At 33.3% G+C, this 18,476-nt stretch overlaps 2 protein-coding genes and 1 non-coding gene across 3 annotated transcripts; all 3 read left to right on the forward strand.

The window, feature by feature from the left end:
• The first annotated feature begins 697 nt into the window (after positions 1–697).
• On the forward strand, positions 698–3,667 carry LOC133173909 (protein NKG7-like). Its single transcript, XM_061308975.1, has 3 exons — positions 698–890; positions 1,845–1,988; positions 3,501–3,667. Exons 1-3 carry the CDS (start codon positions 698–700, stop codon positions 3,665–3,667), a joined length of 504 nt encoding a protein of 167 aa, XP_061164959.1.
• Positions 3,668–11,468: 7,801 nt separating this feature from the next.
• On the forward strand, positions 11,469–11,540 carry Trnae-uuc (transfer RNA glutamic acid (anticodon UUC)). The gene has a single exon. It is a non-coding gene; the product is annotated as a tRNA-Glu (tRNA).
• A 3,097-nt stretch (positions 11,541–14,637) lies between these two features.
• On the forward strand, positions 14,638–17,034 carry LOC133173911 (5-hydroxytryptamine receptor 2B-like). Its single transcript, XM_061308976.1, has 2 exons — positions 14,638–14,683; positions 15,779–17,034. The coding sequence occupies exons 1-2, from the start codon at positions 14,638–14,640 to the stop codon at positions 17,032–17,034; spliced, it is 1,302 nt and encodes a 433-aa protein (XP_061164960.1).
• Positions 17,035–18,476: the final 1,442 nt, after the last annotated feature.

The following is an 18,476-nucleotide window of genomic DNA, read 5'->3' on the forward strand; positions in this document are numbered from 1 at the left end:
AATAATAATAATTCGACCAGTTGATAAGGAATTTTAATGTGTAAGGGTTTGCAATCTGTTCTAAAAAACTACTAGTGTTAAAAAAAAAAAAAAAAAAAAAAAAAAAAAAAAAAAACGTTCTTGCTGAATTTGTTAACCATAATAAAAAAATATATTTAAAAAAAAGTGTTTCTTTTTTTAAATATATAATCGAGGATTGGGTACTCTGCTTTCACTCACCATAATGAAGATGTCGACTTTTTTTTCCAAGTTGTTTTTCGAATACTTTTTATGAACCCTTCGATTACCATGCTTAAAAAGTCTTCCATATATGATTTGTATGCTGTTAAACTTTGCTATGGATATATATGGATTTTTACTTTAATTCTTAAATTAAGGAACTATGTTCTTTATGTTTCCTTATATGGACATAAAGAACCTTGGTTAAAAGGAAGTAAAATTCACGATTCCTTATAATCAAGTTTTACTATATACTGAGTGTAATATTGGAGGAGTAGGTATGAACTTTTGTGCAGGCGTTTCGGGGTTCATTTGCAAAGTTTACTGATTTATAACTATATAGATGTGCATGCATATAAGGAATTCAAAGTATTCAAATAAGCGATATTGCTCTTTTCGACAGGCAAATCATATGTATTAACATGATAGGAATGTTTTAAAAAATATTTTATGTTTTAAGTTTAAGGTTTCCGGGGAGATGGGTAAATGTTTACATATTGCACTTGTGCTGACAGCAGTCGCAGTCATCTGTCAACTGATTGGTTTGGCATCCCCGTACTGGGTCGCTTACGAATCACCATCAATAAATGCACATTCTGGTCTATGGAAAGTGTGTTTTGAAATTATTCGGACTGAAAAGACCGAATGCCAAGATATAGAGACTATGGAGGGTATACATTTGTTTTCGAAAGCTATTCAATTTGAGGTTTCATTACACATAATGCAACATGTCATACAGTTAGTATGTAAATATACATATTGTCATATTTCACCTAACCTCACTGCACATACTGTCGTTCATTGTTGTACTTATATAGAGTAGCCAACTGAAAAAAAAAATTGTGTGTATATTGTCGCCGACAACAATATGCGCTTACCCTCACTGAAAATATTATCACCACACAGTTAGGATTCCTTAAGTTTTTCGTGTTTTGTTAATGTAACTGGTGTGTATAAATCACACAGACTTAATAAATAAATGCAGAATTCATAAAACGCAATATATAGAAATAATTTGTTTCTCTGTGTATGTTATGATGCGCAAGTTTACACAAAAATGGTATTCAAATCGAAAATTATATCTTTAGTTTTCATGTTTAATAAAAGAAAAATCAATGTTATATTATAACATACACTTGTCATCTTTAATTTTAATAAAGCAGCTGCATTTAAATGCAACATTTTAAATACAAGTAGCTATAGGAAGAATGATGCACTTAAATATTAATATAATTGATATAAATTCATCAAAATACCAATCTCTCTCTCTGTTTCTCTCTGGCCTTAGTAAAACAATGCTTTTTGTGACAAAATACGCAAACGTTGTCGCCGACTACAATATGTATCAATATATAAGTACAGACTGTTGCTCATTCTGCAGGGAGAGAAAAAATAGAGCATAATGTTACCGGTGTCAGTATGTATCGATGGACACAATATGTGCAGGGAGGGTAGGTACATGTCGCTGGCGACAATATATTCGGGGCGACAAAATGTACTGTCACATATCCTCAATGAAAGAAAATTTATTTTTCCTATGATCACTATCTGTTATTTTATTGTGTCAATAATTATCTGTTAGATTTTTGCAAATAATTTACTTTTTTTAAAATACACATTTCCAGACTGGTTTAAAGCCGTTCGGGCTATGAGCATCCTGGGATTTCTAGTGCTGTTAGTTCCCGTAGTCCTGCTGCTGTTAAAACTTTTTGTCTTGAAAGAGCAGAAACAATTACTTCTTGCTGCAATAGGCGCAGCTTTTGCTGGAGGTAAAAAAGAATTATTTAAGAAGGAAGTAGATCAAGTCTTTGGCTTTTTCAGATAATTTTTTATTACCGGTAAATGGAAATCATATGCAACTCTGAATGAGATTATAAATTCTCGTAAACAATTTAGCATATATGGATACACAGGCCCGTAGACAAAGTTTTAAAAAAATCTGACAAGCAAAAACAAAAATAAAACAAACAAACTTAAACTGACCAAAACTGAGTGTGTGTGTGGGGGGGGGGGGGAGGGGAGGAACTTCCCAAAATTGTCCGACAAGCACAAAAAGAGCTTATTTACTGTCCAAATCCTGGAATTTCCCAGTGCTCGACCTCAGAACATCAAAAAGTTTGGGGGGGGGGGCAGCATCTAAAGGAAAATTGACTATAGCAAAATAAATGTACTATGCATGTGCGGATCAAAAGGGGAAGGGGGGTCCCCTTGGAATTTGCAGAATTATTAAAAGTATTCACTGAAGCAAATAAAAAATGACTTTGGACCCCCTCTCCCTTGTTAAAGTGTACCCCACCATAGGGGTGAAACGATACACCTCCTTCACGGTTCGATACGTATTGTATAATTTTGTCTCGGTTCGGTTATTTTCGATACGATACATTTTGATAGAAGGAAACAAATTCTACGTTGTTTTATGCTTTCTTTTTCTAAATCTAGTCACATATTTTACGAATTTTATTTGCAAATTGACTAGAAGAAATTGATTAAAATTATTTGACTGTCAAAAATTATTTTACAAGCTATCGTTCATCAAAAATTTACGTTTTCTATACTTATTTATTCTGAGTAACGTGTTATACCTTATGCCAAACCCGACTGAATAACGATCCCGACCGAAAAATGAACCGAACCGAAAATTAGAGATTTTGCACCGTGTATCAAACCGAGAAAAAATACCGCGGTGCATCGATACCGCGGTGAACCGTTTCACTCCTACCCCACCATCACCACCACGAAATACGTGTTTTCTGGTTTGGGAAGTGGATTGAACGTTTGTTTGTTTTTGTTTTGTTTTGCTTGTCAAGAAATTTTCTGGGTTTAATACGTTTGGGAAGGAAATGTAGGGGTTTTTTTAAATTTGATTTTTGCTTGTCAAGAAATTTTTGGGATGGAAATATTTTTTTGACTGGGGTCCCCCCCCCCCCCCGCTGGAAAAAAATTCTGGGTCCGCTCAGGAAAAAGTTGGGGGCCGCTTATTTATAAATTCAGCCTAAACATTAGTGTAATAGTTACTGCTTTTATCAGGTATAACATTGTAAAAATAACTTAAGCTGGATTTTAAACATTGAGAAATTCAATTTTAATTTACATGTATTTGTAAAGTAGACCTTTATTTTTTTTTTCTCAGTGCTTCTCGTGCTCACTGAAAAAAATGAGCCTTTGTTGACTGAACCAATCAATAAAACTATTATTTCAAAATAAAATTCAACTTTGAGATGAAAGGAATTGAAACATCAAAGTGTTACAGTATGTCTCAGATGTCTTTTTTCGTCTTGTAGCTTTGTTCATTTTGATATCGATAGCAGTGTATTCAGGGAAAAAGAATGAAATGTTTGCATCCAGTATCTCCATCAATTTTCATTTTGCCTTTGTCTTCTGCATCATCGGAATGCTTGCTGCGATTGGATCCGGAGTTGTCATGCTGGTAGAGAAAAGTAGAGACTGAATAAAGACTTAATTTTGAAATTTGTTTTAAAACCATCTATGATATAAATATTTTATAACTGTTTTAATGAAGCATTTTGCAATAATAATTTTTGAAGTACTAAAATTATGTTACATTAAGTGGTAATGAGTTAAATGACTACACTTTAAATTCATGTTATTTTCCTAAAATTAATTGTTACTGTTTGCTAACCAGCAAAACATGTGAACACCAACTATGAGATGTTTTTTTTTCAAAGTACATGTCTCACACAGCTAGTTGCTGGATAACCCAAGCTGCGATAATGTAGCCCTCTGAGTCATCACCTTTTTTGTGTTAGAGAGGGCCACAACTTCGTAGTATCTCCGTAATGGTGCACTTCTGCATAGATTTTGGCTCAAACTATCATTAAATGATTATTAATTTTTATTAACATTTCTTACCTGAACACTAAAAATGCAGTAATGCAAGACATAAATTGATCCAAAAGTATAATGCATAGTCCATTATCGGTTATTTTTCGTGCATGTCAACATCACAACTTGAATTTATCCGCCGAGTTTACTAACCTTGATCGGTTTAATTTTGGGACAGCCAATGAGAATTCGGGATCTAGGGAGCAAATTTATATAGGAATCCCCTTATTCTAAGCATAAATATTGCAATTTATGAAAAAATATCCACATCGAATAGTTTAATTTATCGTATTTAGTGATTTAGTGACACCGTACAAAACAATCATTTTTCAGCACTGACATTAACTTTATCAAGCCTTTTTAAATTCAAGCGCAAATCTCTGTATACATCACACGAGAACAATCACGGCTGTTGAAGACGACTGGGAAACGTGCAGTTGTATTTTACCTTGTGTTAGCGTTTGAAAGGCTAGGTTGTTGATTCCATCTCACTGAAGGAAATTGAATGCAAAAGCAATTTCTTTTGCCTACATTCGTCCGTATAAAAATATATTTTTGCACGATTATGGAGATCCTGTGAAATTGTAGCCCTCCCCTCCAAAAAAAAATCACATTAAAAATCGGAGAGGGATACATTATTGCAGCTAGTAACAGCTCCTGAAATTGTCATTTAAATGAAGATTGAAATTAAATTCTTTTAACCCACAAATTTTTGTTGATTCTGCACGTTTGATCCATGATAATTTCAACTTTTTCAAACAGTCCTCCTTTTGAAATAGTAGCATTGACACTTTAAAAGATCAATTTCCTCGTTTTATATACGTGCATCAGTGCTAGAAAGCAATCTGTACGTAATCTGTGAATAATGCAAAGATACCACGAGCTACTTCTATTAGAAATACATGTACAGGAAGGGCTCAAATACCAAATTTCATCATTAATAAATTATAAGTATTGTACATATACTTATGCCTTATTGCATGGAGTAGTGTTGTGTTTTAGCACTCCACGAATTTCGGAAATACGCAAAAATGATTTAATTATCTTAGAAGACAGTGCAAAGAAAATTTAAGATTATGGAGTAAATTCATAGTTTCTATTTGGAATTTTCGGTTGTATCCATTTGCCGCTAAGACAAAGAGCAGGCCCAGCAACATGATGACAAATGTTTGTTCACCTCTACACTTCAAGTTTGGAAATGTACCTTGAACCTGGGAGATGTGGTCAAGGACAGATTATATGACAGGTTTAAATTACATAATTGTTTGATCAAACTTTACCCTGGGATGTGCAGAGGTCAAGCAATTTATGTTCAGAGTAAGAAAATAGATAATATATGTAAGCCACTAACTGCGCCTCAAGACCCCTGTCGAAAAGGACTAACATATCCTGCGCGACTGGGAACCCCCCACCTGATTGGGGGGGATGAAGATCGGCAGTAAACAACCGTACCCGCCCTCGCCCTCCCCTTTCCAATTAGTAAAGTAGATAGAGAGTGACCTACCTTTGAAATATAGCTTCTACCCCATCTTGGATACTCAGGTGACCTAAAAAACAAATTGCCAAACATTTATGTAAGATATGAAAGGCAATTAGTACGTTAAATTGCATTTGAATTTTTATTTTTATCTGTATTTTTGATACACTTCCTGAGCATGATTATCGATAATAAAGACCGTCGATTGCTAGTTAGAGGAAACGCGGACTGAAACCCACGATCATAAATAAATCGATATTAACACCACATTTTCGTACATTTTATTATAAAAAATAAAAGACATGAGGTAAAATAATTTATTTCGTTTATAATTCCAATTAAATATTAGTTTTTAGTTTTTTTTGTTTTTTTGTTTTGTTTTTTTTTTTTTTTGTTTTTTTTGTTTTTTATCAAATATTTAATCTTAAATACCTGGATGTCAAGAAGCAAATTAAAAGATCGCTAATTTTGTCATTGAATAAATCCCGATTTGTACAATAAAGTTGTATTTATATTAATGCATTTGTTAAATACAAACTCTTAAAACACCTTTAATCTATCATTTCCGAGTAATTTTACATTTGCAAAATGATCCTATGCACCAACTTTTTTTTTGTTGTTGTTTTTTTTTTTTTTTTTTTTTTTTTTTTTTTTTTTTTTGTTTTGTTTTGTTTTGTTTTTTTTTGTTTTGTAAACCTCTACTTTTTGCGTGACATTTTTAAGCATCTGCGCATGCTCGTACCCCTGTCTTGGGTATGGTTTTCTTATTTCCATTTACCCCCGTTTAAGGGTTCGACCTGACTGGTTACAGACGTGTTATATTAACAATTTATATAAATCAATTGCAATTAACACAACTATCACAAAAAAAAAAAACGAACATTTATGTATTTTTAACACATTTTTAACACATTTTCACAAGTTCTCCATCCTGGATTTAAACTAATGTTTTTATTTACCACAGCTTATTAGAAGAAATTGAAAAGTTTAAATCGGATAATTTGGGGAAAAAATGTGATGACGCATTTTGATGTCAAAAAAAGTTTTTGACTATTCAATTATGATTTAGCATACTATTCAAACTATATTTTATTACTTATATTTATTTTAACTATTTTAATACAATTAAAATGCAATTTTGATCTTAAAAATACTTCATCACGTCCTGTCTTTCAAAACTAAAAATATTTTCTTTTTTTTCTTCTGGAAATATTAACTCTACCTTTCCCGAGAAACGAGAAAAAATTTAAAACAAAGACCAAAAGAATTTAAAAGGAACTTGAGGAAATACTGCCTTCTAATTTTAAAAAAAATCTTGAGTAGACGATTTCTCTTGTTTCAATTTTGTAAAAATAGTTTCCAGTTTTATCCGAATTACAGATTTTAATCCTGTAAGAGTTACTTGCTCAATATAAATCCGGGATGGAGAACTTTGATTAACAATACGTAAAGTTGGTTTTCTTGTGACATTTGTGTTTATTTCAATGTTGAAATAGTTAAAATAACACGTACATTCGGACATATTTTAGACGAAATGTCAGGTGAAGCCAGTTCGAAATTTACACGTTTTCCAGAATCAAAACATTAACTAAAGGCTTGCGAAAAGAACTGGATGTAGACGCAAGCCTGTCAACTTATCAAAAGGGAATATAGGCTTTCATGTCTACACGTTAAGGCAAGACTTACAAGATTATACACTGTTACAGCATTTCCATACATTTTACGTGTTTTTCGGCCCTAAACGGTGCATTCAGTCATTAAAATAGAAAACGATATTTCCAGGGCGTTGTTATAGGGGATATTCGGATAATTTCGGACAGACGGGGAATATTAGACAATTCTAATTAAAAAAAATACCTTTAAAAATAAAGTCAGTAGTGTCATACAATGCCTATATCGTTCGAAACTGCTCAATTTATGGGTTTTAGCTTTACCTTATGTTGACTTCCTGTATTTATAGGCTTTAAAATTAAAAAAGGTAAACGCTTTATCCCGATTTGACTGCATGTTGGCAAGCGGTAAAAGAACTGCGAACAATAGTATTGTTACCCCGCCTACCTCCAAGTCAATTTTCAAAAGTTAACATATTTGAATGATTTTTCATATTTATATAGATTATTATATGAATTTTCATAAACCATTACTTATTTGGGAAAACAAAGAGAGATAACTCTATAGTTTTGGTAAAACTTTTTTTTTCACTATTAGAAATCAACGGAAAACGGAAAATATTTTCAAAACACCCCCCCCCCCCCCCCGTGAAACAAAAATTCCTTTTAACAGGTAATATGGATTGTTATTTCACAAATTCTTACCAAAGCTTTTTGTGTTTCACGGGGGGGGGGGGGGGGGGGGCATATGTTTACAGACAAAAAACGACAAAAATGTTCATTTTTTCACCAAGTTCAAAGGGGTTTACGACTTAAAGGTTGTATTTTATGAATTACACATGTTTAATTCTATATGCCTAAGGAAAACATCGTTTACCCCCGTTATAAAAAGAGCTGGAATTAAGAGTAATTAACTATTTAATACTGGTATTAAAATTATTATTCAATTACCATTGAACTCTTCTTTGCATTCAACAAAGATTTTATGGCCAAATTGTCATTGGTATTGAATTAAATGGGTGTAAAATGTAGGCGGGAATAGAAAATTAAGCGTGCGTAGCTCTTTCAATTCCGATTGCAATTCGTGCCGAACCTGTACTTGCTGGTTTCAACGTAAGTACTAGCAATTTTCGTTTTGCAAACCATTTTATAATGTAATTATGTAAGATATTATAAAGACGGTCTGATTTTTAGGGGAAATTTGAATAAATAAATAATTAAAATGATTAAAGAATGAAATAAGAATTGATTCAAATCAAGTTAATAAAAATAAATAAAGAGGGTGTTGCAGTTCTTTTGTTATTTTCCCTAAAGTTGTAGCAGTTTAAAAGAAAAAATTTTAAGTAACAGAAAACGGCCTTTTTTTCAGATACAACGGTATATACAGCACAATGTAGAACAATATTTAGAAACTGCATATCGACTTTAAATTTGCCATTAAATGAAGTGTAAATTAGTCGCATAGCAAAATAAGTCAAGTTTTCTGTTTTTCAAATAGGGAATGAATTTGATATACACATAAAGAGACAGGATTTTTCTTCAAAACTGCCATTTCTGATTTTTGTTTCAAAGAGGCATATTTTTGAAAATCACAAAAATCGAAAAAAAAATAAAAATTATTATCCATCCCAAATGCAAAACGAGCACATAAAATAGCAAGCGATATAGCAGTGTCGAAGCTGGTCTAGTGGTAAAGCGTTTGGACTCTATGGGAAGATTCTTTTACCTGAGAATGGGGTTCGAATCCTGGAATGGCTGGTATATACTTATTTTTTTTCTTCTTATATTATGGAAGTACATTGTACCATCTCTCTTGAGAGAGAGAAAGAGAGTTGGAGAGAATGTCAGAAAGTTAATGGCTAATATTTTTTATAGTATTTACATCAGTCATATTGTTAATATTGCAGGCTTTTGATTGACTCAATGACTGATTGAATCATCCTTCTAAGCAACTATGCATGCAGAATTAAATTGTTTTCCTTGATATTGTAATCAAAAACTAATAAGACATACATTTAATGTTATTATTTAGTGGCGATGTCTTAAAAAATAAAGTACTACAGACGCGGATCCAGGAGTTTTTTCCAGGGGGGGGGGGGGGGTCCATCCCAGTCCAAAAAAAAAATCCATCCTAGAAAATTCTTGACAAGCAAAAAAAAAAACAAACAAACAAACAAAAAAACCCCGTAATCTTGGGGGGGGGGGGGTAGTCCTTGTCTTCTAAAGCTTCATACATATAAATTTTAGTACCAACTCTATACAGATCCGCGTTTTCGAGGGGGGTCCCCGTTTTCGGGGGGAGGGGGGTCCAAGGTCAGTTTTAGTTGATTTAGTGTATACATTTCGTAACTCCGCAAATTCCAGGGGGGTCCGCCCCCCCCCCCCGACCCCCTCCTCTGGATCCGCGCATGTACTATCATTTTAAATAATTTCATTTTTTCATACTCATTTCGTTTCATTATTGTTCTGTTAATAAGTGGCTCAGATTTTACTTGAAGCAACTAAATTGAAATGACTGAATGGAATTTTTTGGATATTGCATCAACAGCGTAATTATTGGAAACATTTTTATATATTAAAATATATTTACGCACGCTGCGTACAGTACAATGAGTACATCTTTCAAAATGATGTGCGAGGCCATTAATTGTGCTTTTTATTGTTCTAACTATTCTCGTGCAATATGGTGACAGTGACCATACATGTGAAAAAAGTTTACTAACAGGTCGCCAGTCTATGTTAAAGGAAAAACTATGCATGAAATAAACGTAAAATGTGAAATATTTCGTTATAACAAGCTGGACATACCCGGCGTATAAATAAAGTCATCTACGTAGCATTATCTATATTTAGCGATAGCTCTTCATGCGTCGTGGGTATTTAATAGTACTTCTCGCTTTCGGGAATAATCGCGAGTTTCTGCAATACCCTCTTTGTAGAATGCCTAAAAAAATCAGAAAGAAAGAAGAGAGGGAAATATATATATTTTATAACAAACAGACAAAGAAACCCTTCAAAAAGCAGTATATGCCATAAAAAATGGTTGTATGTCATGTAGATCAGCAGAAAAAAAATTTCACATCCCAAAAATCAACTCTAGAAAATAAAATTTCTGGAAAATCTGATATAGAAGCGAAAATGGGAAGAAAACCAGCTCTCCCTGAATTTGTAGAAGAAAAAAATTGTCACAACGCTAAAAGAAGTTGCAAGACAAGGTATTAGTTTTTCTAGACAGCAGCTTCTGAGACGTACGGGAGAGCAACGTAAAGGGCTAAGAGTCAGTCCCTTCAAAAAAATAAATCCATCAAAGGATTGGTGGACATGCCTTAAAAGCCGACTAAAGAGGAGGAGGTTGAACAGAAACATTTGTGAATACATTCATTATCTCATTCGAAAATACTATGTGTTCACTTCAGTCTATACCCACGTGTATGGTTTGATAAAAATAGATGGACATTTTGGAGAAACAATCCATTATATCATATATTTATATCAAAATTTATATCAAAACTTTTGTCTCCAATTTACGCGACTCAGATAAATGTAAAAATATAAAATGTTTGTGCTATTATGGTTGAGAACTAAAAAAAAACGTAATAAAGGAATTACCACAAAAGAATGTTTCAAATATTACTAAATTTTTATTGCGAGAAATATTGCACCTTATCTACGTTCATTTACATTCTTATAAATCTAACGTGTGTACAGAAGAGTACTATACTACAAAAGTACATGTGTATTATAATTATACATGTATTATGATATAGATCCTAAGTGTGTACCGTCGTAATAAACGGTAGGACTAGAACTTAAGTTTCATGACTTATAAGGCAAGCTGTACCGTCAATTTAATTACCGGGAAAACCAAAATTTGATGTTAGATCCGCTCGCACACTCGCTAGAGTAGCAAGTATGCGTCTATTATCTACTGAACTATCTGTGCATTGAAGCTCGACACCAAACTTTCCGTCGCGCGCGCGCTGACTAAAATAAAAGTTTATCTGAATGCATGTACACAATCAACAATGGGTGATAAGAAAAAAAGGACAAGCCCTGTAAGTATAAACTTTTTTCATAACTAATTCGACGATTTAATTGAACATATGGGAATAGCGTGAAAAGCGACACTTCTCTTTGGTTAATATGATACGTATGACATATAGATTATTTTGATTAGCAATTAAAATAATTTAAGGCTTATTCAAATATTTCCAAATATATTTAAATCCTTGCAGGTAACAGATACACCGTTGATGGAAATGAAAAAGTATGCATACATGTATTTGTCTAACGTACATTTGTAACTGATTGTAACAAGATCCGATGTGGTCTAGTGGTTAGGATTTCTGGTTTTCACCCAGACGGCCCGGGTTCGATTCCCGGCATCGGAACGACTATTTTTTTTTAAATATTTTTTTTTAATTAGTCATCTTATCTTTCCTTAACTAAATGAAGATAAATGATATTTTCTGAAGGAATTGATAATTAAAAACTTTTCATGAAACACAATTTAGTGAATATCCTTAATATATCGATTTATCTGATGTTTACCCTTTATCCCATGGATACACTTTTGGATATTTTGTTCATATCCCACTGACTTCACAATTTGTTTTGTGAGAAAATGAAGAAGTAGAATAAAGTTGATTCCTTTATAAAAACAGTGTAAAATATTGATAGTGATGCATAAAACATGGGATAAAAAGAATTTCCCATGATTTGTAGCTGGATATGATTTTTATGCAACTCATTGCGTGTTTTTATCCCCTCGCCAAGGCTCGGGGATAAAAAAATACTACAAACACAATTCGTTGCATAAAAATCATACAAGCTACAAAGCATGGGAGATCCTATATATATATATATCTACATGAAAACAGATAAAGAAAAAAAAATTAATTTTAGTTATGTTTAATACGAACCTTATGATCTGCAATCCATCTTTATGATTCAAAACTTGATCATGTTGATTCAATTTAAAAGTTCACATATGCGTCAATGAAAGAAAAGCATGCAATTAAGAATTTGAACTTCAAATGTGAAAGACTCTGGAGGCATTCCGACATCATAAACAACTACTTTTTCAATAAAAATGAAACTAAGAAATTTTCAGAATTACTCTGTAATACATCTTCACAAAAAATACTCTAAAATAAATGTTAAAAAGATGCCTCATTGACAAAATCTATCACAAGATGGGTTGCCATCTACCACCGTAACAAGGTACATTGTAGCAATATCATATCAGTGCAAACAGAAAAAAAATCTGTGCTGGCTCTTACCGAGCATCATATCATAAAGCCAACACTTCTATTTCCCCCCGATCCTTTTTAAGTGAAAATACAGCGCAATGGAAAAAAAAACAGGCATGATCAAAAGCAATCTGTTATATCTGTAGATAAGACAAATCAGGCGCGTACAAGTACGCTCTGCAGTTGAAAAGTATAATACATTTGTATAATGAAGAGTAAAGTTTCTGGAGCAATTAATCATGGACTGCAATGTATTATGACCCAAAATTAATGCAATGTGTTGTAATCTATATCATGTACAACAGGAATAAAATTGACTCGCGGTTAGTTTCTACAGCGACATTTTAATGCCATTTCAATTGCAGAAAAAAATAATTAAAATTTCTTCGTACGATTCAGAAAATTGTTTGTACTATTTACAACATCGTTTGACCTATTTAGAAAATTGTACGAATTAGAAATTCGTTTGAATGTTTTTTTTAAACCGTTTGAACGATTTAGAAAATCGTAAGAACGATTTAGAAAATCATTTGTACAGTTTAGAAATTCGTCTGTATGTTTTAAAATAGTTTGAACGATTTAGAAAATCGTATGTATGATTAAGAATATCATTTGTACAATTTTGAAAGACCCCCCCCCCCCCAATTCATTGAAAGACCGTTTGTTCCCTTTCTCCCCATTTTTTATTGCAGTACGGTCAAACCGTCACACGCTAATGTATATTAAAAAAAACATTTTTGTAGTTAAGAGAGTTGACGCCTATCTCCTCACCCCCACCCCTAGGATTTTTGAGTGTGGTCAAGACCCCCTTTCTTTCTTTTAGCCAACCTTTTATTGCAGTACGGTCATACCGACACACGCTAATGTATGTAAAAAACATTTTTGTAGTTATGAGAGTTGACTTCTATCCCCCACCCATCCCCCCACCCCTAGGATTTTTGAGTGTGGTCAAGACCCCCTTTCTTTATTTTTGCCTTTTAATTTTAGACCAGAAGAGCTTATGCGATAGTAAGGTGTCCGTCGTCCGTCCGTCTGTCTGTCTGTCCGTCTGTCTGTAAACAATTTTTCAAAACGCTACTCCTCCTACAGTTTTGGTCCGATTTCAATACAACTTGGCACACAAGTAGACTACACTAAGATACAGAATTTAATGCATCGGTTTTTGATTTCGATGGACGGTGTTGCCATGGTTACTAAAAATAGAAATTTCTGTGAAATTCCTTTAAAACGCTACTCCTCCTACAGTTTTGGTCCGATTTCAATATAACTTGGCACACAAGTAGACTACACTAAGATACATAATTTAATGCATCGGTTTTTGATTTCGATGGACGGTGTTGCCATGGTTACTAAAAATAGAAATTTCTGTGAAATTCCTTTAAAACGCTACTCCTCCTACAGTTTTGGTCCGATTTCAATATAACTTGGCACACAAGTAGACTACACTAAGATACATAATTTAGTGCATCGGTTTTTGATTTCGATGGACGGTGTTGCCATGGTTACTAAAAATAGAAATTTCTGTGAAATTCCTTTAAAACGCCACTCCTGCTACAGTTTTAGTCTGCTTTTGATACAATTAGGCATACAAGAAGACTATACTAAGATACATAATTTATTGCATTGGTTTTTGAATTCGATGACCAGTGTTGCCATGGTTACTTAAAATAGAAATTTTTGTGAAATTCCCATTAAACGTTACCCCTCCTACAATTTTGGTCTGATTTCAATCTAATTTGGCACACAGTTAGAATACACTACGATACATAATATGTATTTCTGTTTTTTTTTATTTGGGTGAATGGTGTTGTCATGGTTACTAAAAATAGAAATTTCCCTGAAATACTTTCAAAACGCTACTCCTCCTACAGTTTTCATTTGATTTCAATATAACTTGGCACAGAAGTAGACTACATTAAGATACATAATTCTATTTATTGTTGCATGTTTACATAAAAGAACTTAAGAGATGAACGACGTCTGCGCTTACATGCATAAGGAATCTTATAAGTTATAACACACGATACCAACACCATAAACACCATTTATACAAAATTTAATGTTCCGTAACTATTTACATTTACGTATATGTAAAATATTACAAATCATTTTCACATCTGACTCTTACAAAGAAATCAGCGTTAGGCAAATTTCACCACATTAAATTAAAAAAGAAAATAACACATTTGAAATACATTCTATATTATACATTTGAAATATATTTTATTATGTACAGATGTTACTATTGTCATACAACAATGGCGACATACAAAGAGCTGTTGGTAATAGTTTATATCAGAACATCTCCATGAAGGACGTGTTTGCTTTGTAAGCCTGCAACTCTCTTCTCTCACAAAATGCTTCCATGTAGAACATTTAACTTTTTTGGTTTTTAGCATGTTTACTTATGACATGCATTTTAGCCACTTTTGGACTCCCTTTGCTTCCCACATTGGTCTCATATATAAAATTCCTCGTCTTGAAACACCTCAGGTCATAAACATTTTTTTTTGCCAAGTATTTCTGCCAGTGACCCTGAACTTGCCGAAATGACCTTAGGTCAATGTCAGGACACAGCAATCTTTGTACCAAAATCGAACTTCCAATGGTTCTCCATTAAAAGAATCTGCTATACAAATTTTTATATTCTTTTAGCTAATGACCTTGAATTCGCCGGAATGACCTTAGGTCAATATCACGCCTTTAGGTCATAAACAATCTTTTGTAGCAATTATAAGCTTCCAATGGTTCTCCATTACAAAGTAATAGTCCGGACAAGATTGCACGGAAAGACAGCAGGCGGACAAGATGATTCTTATACATAACCCCTCGATCCCATCTAAACTTTTGTTTGCAGGTGGTAAAATAATGCTCAGATCTTGTCAGTTGAATGGATGCCTTGGGGCAATGAAAGAGAGGTTAAAGCTTTTGAAATTTAACCGTTTGCCAGATTTATTTCCACGTGAGCTTTGTGGCACATGCCACTTAATTATTTGTCCGTATTGACACTATTTGCATCTCGTGCACAAAATGCTTTAAAAATTCCATCGTTACTAATGTAGCAGGATTAAATGACAGATTTACCAATACATTTGAAACAGATGGGAAATCCCCCACCATATTTACTGTTTAACTAAATAGGATTAGGAAATTGCAAAATGAATGAGCCAAAAATGGGCTTTTTACCCGAAACTTCCGGGATATTCTATTAGTTCTTTAATTTGTTACTCCATTACATGATGTTTCTATACTGCAGTTGATGAAATAATGAAAAGAGGAAAAATATAGAGGATGTAATATGCATGCCTAAAATACCCGAAGATATTAATTAGGATATTAAAATGTTCTCGGTTGAAAATATGTGTTATCGATTGTAGCTTTGGGAAAATGGACAAAATGTTCGTTCAGACGACAAAAAGGAATTACCAGGATCATGAATGTTGACATGATTTTGTTCTTAATCATGTCGGGTGTTTACATTATTTTTGGAGGACTCGGGAATATCATTATTTTTACAGTGTACAGGCGACAAAAGGAGATTTATAACCAGAAAACTTTCATTAAAACCCTTGCAGCATTGGATTTATTTATCTGCATCGTAATCATTCCTTACACTATCTTCTATGAGCTTCAACGTGTTCAAAATGATGTGATTTGCCGAATGATGGAAATAGTGCGTCACATGGCAACACTTACGAGTAATTCTGTTCTCTGTGCCATTGCTTTTGAGAGATATGTTGCAATCTGTCACCCGGCGAGGAAGCTTGACCAACATGCGATAAGAAAAATCATGATTTCTTTGACAATAGTGACTGTTCTATTTTCAGCACCCGCTCCAGCAATTTTTTCTGTAACAAGAAGTAAATCAAAGGGAACATTCGATGAATACTGTCAGTTCACAACGTCTGTAATAGGCATCCTGGGTACTACTATTTATCAGGGGTTCCTTATGTTACTTTGTTTGTCTGGAATTCTAATCACTGTTTTGTTATATGCTCTAATCTATAGAAGACTCTTAAAACGTGTTCTTCGTCGCCGGCGTTCAATGTCTAGACCTGTTACTCCGAGTAAGTACGTAGTAAGAAAAATAAATGAGGGAAGAGATCATACAGCTGACCTAGCAAACGAATTAAGTGGAACTGAAAACGAAGTCGTTTTATGTTTAGTTGAAAACGAATCTTTAATGAGATCCAAAAAAGATCAAATGCAACGGAAAGGAGCGTTCGAAACATATTCCTCAAAAATAGTAAATCCTACACCAACAGAGCCCGAGAACAACGAATTATCGAGTGAACATGATTGTAGTATACATACCAATTATCAAAAAACAAGAGGGAATACGGAAGATCATGAGGACTTTTCCGAGCGAAGAAAACCTCGTGCTATTAAACGTAGACCAAATCGCCATCAAGCCAAACCAAATGTGAGACGGAAAACTTCTATTATGCTTTTTGTTTGTTCTTTGATCTACGTTGTTACATGGACACCTTTTTGGTTGGATGTTTTTAACGTCACACATAGTCTTGTTTTGCGCTACCTTTTCTTTTTTGGCCATGCTAGTAATCCTGTAGTTTATGGAATAGTTAATAACCAAGTTCGAGCTGATGTCATTAAACTACTCAAACGACGGTGATTTTTTTTTTACTGCTTTATTGGATTTATTGAAAGTTGGATTTTATAATTTTAATGTACCGATGATCGAAATAAAGGTTGAACCTGATTTTCTTTCAGGTGTTTTTCTAGCGTATTCTTAACCCTGTAAATTGCGAATCGTAGGTTAAAAAAAAAAGAATTCGGCGAGAGAAAAGATGAACTCAGCTTAATCTAAATTATACGTAAGATGACAAATATATTCAAACATTCTTCAAAAATGGTAATGAATTTTACAATGCTTTTCACCTTGGACATAAATCATAAAACTTAAAAAAGCCATTACTCCAAATAAAGTTTTTCTGAATATGAAATTTTAGTCATTCAAAAATTAACGTCTCTTTGATACAGTTGATTAAATTACGAATCAATACATTACGAATCAATATGTAAGTACTGTACAGTAAACACAACTTCAAGTTAAGTAGCAGAATAGGATCAAACTAATTTTTTTTTTTTTTTTTTTTTTTTTTTTTTTTTTTTGAAAATTTAGAGGCTGCACCCCCCTTCTCTCCTTTCTTTTGATTGCTTCATATTTTCTCCTCAAAGAAATATTGAGAGAATTTACTTGACAGATTGACAAAATTGGATTATGTAAATACAGATCCGGGTAAACCGAGGACGTTAAAATACCACTGAGAATTGTCATATTTACAGATTTGGAACACAAGCGTAATATTCCAATTAGTAAATGGGTTTGGGAAATGTTCCTACATTGAGATATGCATTGTGATGGACATGGGAAAACTCGAATAAAGAGAAATATTTCAGTTTTGTGTATTTTACAGTTATGTGTTCAATACAGCCTACATGTTCCGTGAACAAATCTTTCATCAAGAAGAGATGTAACAGGTACATGTACATTAATAATTGTGTAATTCATCGGCGGGATATGTATTTTTTTCTGCAATGTTTGCAACCTTCCGCCCGCATTAAAAAAATTATTGCTTAAATAACCACAACTAAATCTATAGGAAATTTAAATAAAATTATGAACACTTAAGAGAGAAAAAAATCAGTATTGTTCGTTTTGCATATATATAATTAGCTCTACTTTAAATGACTTTTTGGAGGGAGAAAACTTTTATCATTCAAAAATGAGGTATTAAAACAAGTCCATGTAGATTGAGACACTGTATATTACACGAGCCAGGACGGGAATAGTGGAGACCTCAAATAAGATCGCAGATAATGAATTTTTCATTGCTCCTAGCATGCAGTATATCAATGAGATAACACTGAAAGATCAATCTTAAGTGCTTAAAAACGTTGTCGACGGAGCACGTTGATGACTGAATTCATTTGCATTGCTTTTCCGTGATTTCAAGACTTCTTTAATTTCTCCTTAATTTCCGAACGAAAACATTCCTCAACTTCCTGTTTCTGCCCGTAAATAGCGCACTGGCGGAAACTTTACGGACTATA

Source organism: Saccostrea echinata, unplaced genomic scaffold (genome assembly GCF_033153115.1).
Source record: "Saccostrea echinata isolate AGI-Se365-2 ecotype Australia unplaced genomic scaffold, CSIRO_AGI_Sech_v1 ptg000056l, whole genome shotgun sequence".
NCBI classification, from domain to species: Eukaryota; Metazoa; Mollusca; class Bivalvia; order Ostreida; family Ostreidae; genus Saccostrea; species Saccostrea echinata.